The sequence below is a fragment of the Rhagoletis zephyria genome, unplaced genomic scaffold (assembly GCF_001687245.7).
Source record: "Rhagoletis zephyria isolate East Lansing unplaced genomic scaffold, Rhagoletis_zephyria_1.1 Rzeph_scaffold_12157, whole genome shotgun sequence".
Taxonomy (NCBI): Eukaryota; Metazoa; Arthropoda; class Insecta; order Diptera; family Tephritidae; genus Rhagoletis; species Rhagoletis zephyria.
In genome coordinates this window covers 1-8,105 of record NW_016169231.1, presented here as the reverse complement: position 1 = coordinate 8,105, position 8,105 = coordinate 1, and the positions used below count along the sequence as shown (strand labels likewise).

Below are 8,105 nucleotides of genomic sequence, written 5' to 3'. Positions count from 1 at the left end.
CGGCGACAACCCGATGAGGACCACCACGCAACCAGGCGAATCATCTCATCGCACCCCACAGGTGCGGACGACACAACACCACCCGCCAGTTACATCACACCACTCAGCGACGGACACACAGCGTCATGGCATATCCAGGAACCAGAGCTTCGACCCCAACAACGTATGCAGGAGGTGTGGGCAGGAAGGACATTATGCCAGGCGATGCCGCAAAGCACGGAAGTTATTCTGTTGGGAGTGCGGTCGAGCCAATGTCCGCACGATCGAATGCTGTCGCCGGCGTCAGGGAAACGGCGGAGGGCTCCACCAAGAACACGGCGCGGTGAGCCCACCGAACCCAGCGCCGAGACGCCCATAACCATGCGTCAGGATCACGGTCGACTGTACGCCCTGGTCTACTTGGGTAGGGAGCTAGTCGAGGCCGTCATCGATACCGGCGCCTCGAAGAGTTTCATATCCACCACTCTAGCGGAATATATGGCAACCGTAGGAAGCGCAGAAAGAATAACGGTAGCCCTCGAGGTACATATGGCCGACGGTACCAGTAGCAAGGTTTTCGAGGCCATGAAGATCGAGGTTTGTCTCGGACAAGCGATGCACCACGCAGTGCTATACATCATGCCAGGCGCAATAGACGACCTCATACTCGGCCTGGATACGGTGGGAAGCATGGGAGCTGCAGTATCCTGTGGCGGTCAACACGTCGTACTCACCGAACCGACTACACAGCCGGCACCGCCCGTTACCTCACAGACCACGGAGGATAGCACCGCAACCGCAGTAAGTAATACCATCCCGCAGAGGGCGACTAAGAGAAAGCACCGAAGGAAGGGCAGATCCGGGAGCGAGAGGATCAACAGAGTCGACCATCACGACCCCAGTGGACGCGTCGATGAGCATACCTCCGCGGGGACGCCCCACGGTAACAATATGGATGAGGCAACACGAATACGCGACTTCCTAGCGGAAGAACTACAGAAGTTTGAGACCATGAGCGGAGTGGCCAACGTGGCGGAGCACAGGATCGTCAGGACCGACGACCGCCCCATCAGGCAGCGGTACTTTCCGCGCAACCCAGCGATGCAGGCCATCATCAACGCGGAGATCGACGAGCTTCTCTCCAAGGGGTGCATCGAACCCTCCTGTAGTCCGCATAGCGCGCCCATCGTGTTGGCTCGAAAGAAAAATGATAAGTGGAGGTTATGTGTGGATTATCGGCAACTAAATGCCGTACCCGACGCATACCCCTTACCCAGAATACAACAGCTACTGGACAAGTTACGTAGGGCTAAATATATCAGCAGCCTAGACCTCAAAAATGGCTACTGGCAGATACCCCTGGAACCGAACAATCACCCATAGACGGCCTTCACCGTGCCGGGGTGCGGATTATTTCAATGGCGCGTCATGCCGTTCGGCTTACACTCCGCGCCAGCAACATTTCAGAGAGCACTCGACCAGGTCATCGGCCCAGAAATGGAACCCCACGCTTTCGCCTACCTAGACGACATCATCCTCATAGGCTCCACCTTCGAGGAGCACGTACAAAACCTACGAGAAGTACTAGCACGACTACAACGCGCGAATCTCCGCATTAACCCCGAGAAGTGCGACTTCTTCAAGAAGGAACTCCGATACTTGGGTCATGTGGTCAGTGACAAGGGAATCCACACCGATCCCGCGAAGGTAGCCGCGATCCAATAACTAAAACCACCGTCTAACGTGAAGGAAGTACGCCAGTACCTCGGAATACTCGTGGTACCGTCGCTTCGTGCCCGATTTCGCCACGTTAAGCCTACCACTCACTGCACTCCTGAAAAAGGGTAAGCACTGGAAGTGGGGAGTCAAACAACAAGAGGCCTTCGACACCCTCAAGCGGAAACTCACCGAGGCCCCCGTACTCGCGTGTCCGGATTTTAACAAGCAATTCACCCTACAGACGGACGCTAGTAGCTTTGGCCTGGGAGCGGTACTGACGCAAGAGTTAGAAGGAGGCGAACGCGTAATATCTTATGCCAGCAGGAAATTGAACAAAGCGGAGGCCAACTACTCGCCCACAGAGGGCGGGGAATCCGGAAGATGAGGCCCTACTTGGAGGGATACAGGTTCAAGGTGATCACCGACCACATGTCGCTGAAGTGGCTGAACTCGATCGAGAGCCCCTCTGGCCGTCTAGCGAGGTGGGCGCTGGAGTTGCAGCAGCACACGTTTGACATAGAATACCGAAAGGGGAAGCTNGGCGGGGAATCCGGAAGATGAGGCCCTACTTGGAGGGATACAGGTTCAAGGTGATCACCGACCACATGTCGCTGAAGTGGCTGAACTCGATCGAGAGCCCCTCTGGCCGTCTAGCGAGGTGGGCGCTGGAGTTGCAGCAGCACACGTTTGACATAGAATACCGAAAGGGGAAGCTCAATCTGGTCGCGGACGCACTATCACGGCAACCACTGGAGACCCTCCGGCAAGCGATAACGGCGGAACCACAATGCAAGTGGTGGCAAAAGCGCGTGGGCGAAGTACGCGTCAACCCGGAGAAATACTCGGACTATATGGTGAAGGACGGACAGCTCCACCGCCATATCCCGTGCCGAAACCACGATGAGGAAGCAGTGCCCTTTAAGTTATGTGTACCAACCCCCCTTCGCCAGCGGGTGTTACAGGAGAACCACGATGTTCCCAGCGCCGGCCACATGGGCATCCGGCGGACAGTGGAGCGGATTGCCAACCGATATTATTGGCCAGGTATGTTTCGTGACATCAGCCGCTACGTACGCCAGTGTGATTCCTGCCAAAAATACAAGGAAGGACAACAGAAACGCGCGGGAAAAATGCTTTCACAGGTGGCTTCGGAGCCCTTCGCAACGATCTGCACAGACTTCGTCGGACCCCTACCGCGATCTACACATGGCAACACCATGCTATTGGTGTTCTTCGACCGTTTCAGCAAGTGGGTGGAGCTAGTCCCAATGAGACGCGCTACGGCAGAAGGCCTCCGCCGTGCGTTCAGGGAACGAATTCTAGCGAGATTTGGCGTTCCGAAGATACTCATTTCGGAAAACGGCGTCCAGTTCACCAGCACGCTGTGGCAACGCTACCTCCAAGAGATGGGAATACGACAACAGTTTACCGCGCCATACACCCCCCAGGAGAACCCAACGGAGCGCGCTAACCGGACGGTCAAGCGAATAATAGCTCAACTCACCAGATCGCAAAACCAGCGATGGGACGACCTCCTCCCCGAAATTGAGCTAGCCATAAATACCAGTGTCACCGCCTCTACTGGGCACAGCCCAACTTTTCTCGTCCAAGGCCGTGAGCCACGACTACCTGGAGCACTCTTTGACGAGGTCAACATTGGGACGGGCACTATTCCCCCCACTGCCGAGGAGAAGTCCAGCAGGATGCAGGAGGCATTCAGGATTGTCCGGCAAAACATGGAGAGAGCGGCGACGGACCAGGCCCGCCACTACAACCTCAGACAGCGAAAATGGACTCCTAGGGTTGGCGAACTAGTTCTCGCCAAGGAACACCATCTATCCAAGGCCGCGGACGGATTCGCAGCGAAATTGGCACCCAAATATGACGGCCCCTACAAAATCCTGAGGTACATATCACCGGTGATCGTCCAGTTACGCAAGACCGGTGGAGGGAGGGAAAAGACAGCCAATATCACGGAATTAAAGACGTATCATACCAGCGAGGCCATATAGACACAAGGAGACACACAAAAAAAAATGGAACGACCACACAAATAATTGAATTAATTAACCAACTTTAATTTCGTACGTCACTCCAACCACCAGAGGGTGAACATAAGAATTTCGGAAGCAAAAAAAAAGAGAAAAACCATAAAATGGACGTCAACAATAGATGGGCGATCAGCGTCAAACGCATACGCGAATGCTTAGAGGAGGAAGCGAAACGTCCTCGCACCCAGGTACTGGGGTCACAGCCCACTACCGGCATACGAAACGCCGCGACGGTCCGCGCCGACGCAGCCAACGCCGCCGCGAGACACACGGAGCTGACGGGTAGTGCCACCGCGCGCCGCGTCGCAGCCATACGGGCGGTCAACGCCCACGCCGCAGTCGGGACGACATCGTCGCCACCATCCACCACGCCGCAGCGCACATGACTAACATGCAAACTAGACAGCGGATATCCGCTGCCACTACTGCAGTCGCTGCCCCCAGCAGCGTTCATGCCTATGAACCCCACACCAGGATCCTCCGCACATACCGGCGCCAGCACCACGCGCGCCCTCACGGCGCCGATAACCACTACACCGACGGCCGCCAAACACTCGACCGTCACGCACACAGCCGTCGCACATATGGCAGCTCGACGAGCCGTCCACACTCAACAAGTCGCCGGGCGCACTGCCGCCTGGGCAGAAGCCGCCGCAAGGGCGCATCCTATCAGGCATACCGTACCAACGCCCGAATGTATTCTCGGCAGGATAACGGCCGGTACGCACGACGCCTTGGTAGTCGCAGCAGAGCGAGACATCAGTACCGAGGAGAGTTCCACGAGCAGCAACTCAACAGAATGTAGTGGGTCGAGCGGAAGTACGACTAGCTCGGACGAGTCGAGCGAGGGGCCGGTTAACTCGTCGACCACCCCGGCAAGCGATCAGATACCCGCGAAGCGAGTACAATCACCGGCCATCCAACTCTCCTCAGGGGAAGAGACAACGCCACGGGAGGAGCAAGGGCCAGTACTGGCATACCCGTCAGGGCCAGGCAGCATCGCAATATACCCGGTGGACCTACGTTCATTAGAGGGGACACGATGGTTGACAGATGCGGTGATGGACGCATGGGCGAGAGGGCTAGAAGCCGAGTTGGGACCACGGGCCACCATACTCAGCCCTTTTGTGGTGTGGCAACTAACGCAGAAAAGAAACCCGGAGGAACAGTATCGGCGCATCCATCGCTGGCTGCGAAAAACGGACCTGTTCGGCAAGCGGGCGGTGCTAGCGCACCACAACACGGCCGGACACTGGTACCTGCTGGTCCTGTCGAATCGGGAGACCACCCACCATCTCCTCGATATGGAATGCTGGAAGGAACGCTACCTGTGGACCGTTGATTCTAGGGCGAGGTGCGGAGTCGTCCACGCAACTGCAACGTGGGGAGAGTTCCTCCAATGGGAGTATACCCAGAGGTACGGCGGGGTGGGCTTCGAGGTTCAAGAAATCTACCCGAGGGTCCCACAACAGGAAAACGATGAAGACTGCGGGGTATACGTACTGGAGACCATCGAGAGGGCCATGCGCTTCATCGGACAAGGCAGAGGCGCACCAGGATGCATCGCAGAGCCATTCACGGCCGATATGGCAGTCCTGAAGCGGGCACAGATACTGACCACGTTTCGGCAGCACGCAGGTGGACGCCAAGTCGCAGAGCCGCCGCCACCACAACCGCACTCGCAATACACCACGACACACCCGCTACCGCCTCGCCAATTCGACTGCCGCCATCACCGGCCGAATCAACCACTATGATCGCTTCACCGTCGCACGCTCCATTATCAATCCACCATCCATCGACTACACCACCACGAACACTAATCAGGTCATCCCTATCTCCTCAGCAGCCGTTATCCCGAACGGAGAAACAGCCGACAGTGCCACCAGAGGGAATAAGCATCCTCATCAGCTACGCAGAGGGACCGGCATTATACCAGTTCCCCGACAATAGCGGACAGAATCCGTCGAAGCCTCAGAGATATCACCCCACGCGCATGCAAACCCCGCCTGAGGTTCAGCGCCAAAGACTACCGGGTAACCGTACACCACTGGGGCGCGCACATCCACCCAAGAGCCAGGGGAGTTCCAGACCACCAAGTAGGGGGGGAGTGTGAGGACTAAATGTCCCCAGAGAATTTAGCCCACAAAAACTCCCGCACCACCAACCAACCCAGTCACACCACAGCAACACAAGTCAGCGCAACTGGCCACGCAGTAAACCACGGCAACACAAGTCATAGCAACACTCGACATGACAACGCAACATCACACAGCAACATATAGCTGCGCGACCACGCAACATCAAGCACATAGCGTATTAAAGGAGTAGCACGACAAGAAACCAGTCAGTCAGCACGAGACTGTGGTCGTGAACATACGGCTACTAGCAAGAAGTGACTTCTTCTGCACCGGCTCGAGCGTCGGGCTTTATTCCACTTCTGCAACAGCTGCTGGTAGGGTGATTTCTTCTGCACCGGCTTGAGGGTCGGGCTGGACGTCACCTCCCCAGTGGCAGCGCCACAAGCTACACTCGCTCTCACCACACCCTCTCGTGGAACCGCGTACGGGCGACATCCGCTCGCCCGCAGTCAGCACNAGCAAGAAGTGACTTCTTCTGCACCGGCTCGAGCGTCGGGCTTTATTCCACTTCTGCAACAGCTGCTGGTAGGGTGATTTCTTCTGCACCGGCTTGAGGGTCGGGCTGGACGTCACCTCCCCAGTGGCAGCGCCACAAGCTACACTCGCTCTCACCACACCCTCTCGTGGAACCGCGTACGGGCGACATCCGCTCGCCCGCAGTCAGCACCGCCGTTAGCAGAGGGACGTCGACAGCGCCTACAAGAGCGCTTCTCACCGCTGTCAGCAGAGCGGCGTCAACAGCGCCCCTAGAGCNAAGAGCGGCGTCAACAGCGCCACTAGAGCGGCGCGAACAGAGCGCCACTTATCAGCGCCGCCCAACGGCGCGAGTGGAACTATACTCTCCGGCGTCATTAGCGCGGTACTCTCCGGCGCGGTACTCTCCGGCGCGAATAGAGCGCCACTTGTCGACGTCGCCAGAGCGCCGCCCAGCGGCGCGAGTAAAACGTTACTCCCGGCGCCACCAAAGTACCACTCATCGGTGCGCCTCACCTGCATTGCTGAGAGCGCTACATCTCGACGCAACTGGAACGCCACTCTCCGGCGTCACCGGAGCACTACACACCGGCGCCACCAGAGCGCTACTCACCAGCGTTGTTAGAATGCCATTCACCGGCACGACCAGAGCGCAGCCCACCTTGCAAGAGCGCTACATACCGACGCGGCCAGAACACCGCGTATAGACGTGAGCAGCGCGCCACTCAGCGGCGTCAGCAGAGCGCTGCCCACCAGTACCAAAGTCACGCCACTACAGCCTAACGGGCTCATAACGGGACAAGTAGCCGTTACCCAGTCACTGCAAGTGACGCTACCGAATGTTTCAAATTGCTATTTGTTATATGTTCTTTTATAGAAATTAAGGAAAATTAAATAATAAATTACGATTTACCAGAGCCCCGAAACTACAAATTTATTGTAACGAACCCTGGACACGGCGAGTATACCCCAGCATTTTAGAAGAAGCATCGGGGCAAGCAAAACGCTTCGTTACAATTGCATCAAATTCTGAACAAAAACTGTGAAAATTTGATGAAACTTTGTTGATTTTTTTCATTCTTTCAAGTTTCGATTTATTTGCAAGGTTTTTGTTTGATAATGAGCTACAATTTTATTAAAAAAATAATTAAAATTATTTAAAAAAATAAAACAAATACCTGGAGACCGTGTAATTTTGTCAAAGATGAAGACAATGATGATAAAACATTAATACACTATATAGGTCTGTTCATATTAATGAACATAAAATGAGATCACTATCGATAAAATGGAAATCCCCAAGGGAAATTTATAATTTCAACGCATGGAATTTACATACATTTTTTTTACTTTCAACCCCCGAATTGCTCGATTACTTCTATTTCTGCAGGATCGCCATTAGGTATATAGCATTTCCAAAGATTTTTTGAAAATAAATAGCGATGAGGGATATTTCACCCGCCGGTGATAAGAAATCGCAATCACCATAACGCACATCACTAATATTACTGTTCACAATCACGTTTACATTCAAAATTACAAATTTATAATTTCGTTTTGTAGCAAATATGAAATATAGGTATATCCATTTACTTAAATGTAAACGGATTAAGAATCAAAGTGCTAGAAGAGATTTGAGCGTTTGGTACAAAAAGTATTTTTGATATTTAAATTGTACTTAAAATCGGCAAATTGTACTTTCGTACATTTTAAAATTAATTGTACTGAAAAAAGTACAATT

General features: G+C 54.4%; 1 protein-coding gene across 1 annotated transcript; it reads left to right on the top strand.

The window, feature by feature from the left end:
• Positions 1–182: 182 nt before the first annotated feature.
• On the top strand, positions 183–994 carry LOC108377474 (uncharacterized). Its single transcript, XM_017633739.1, has 2 exons — positions 183–780; positions 965–994. Exons 1-2 carry the CDS (start codon positions 205–207, stop codon positions 992–994), a joined length of 606 nt encoding a protein of 201 aa, XP_017489228.1. The 5' UTR covers positions 183–204.
• Positions 995–8,105: the final 7,111 nt, after the last annotated feature.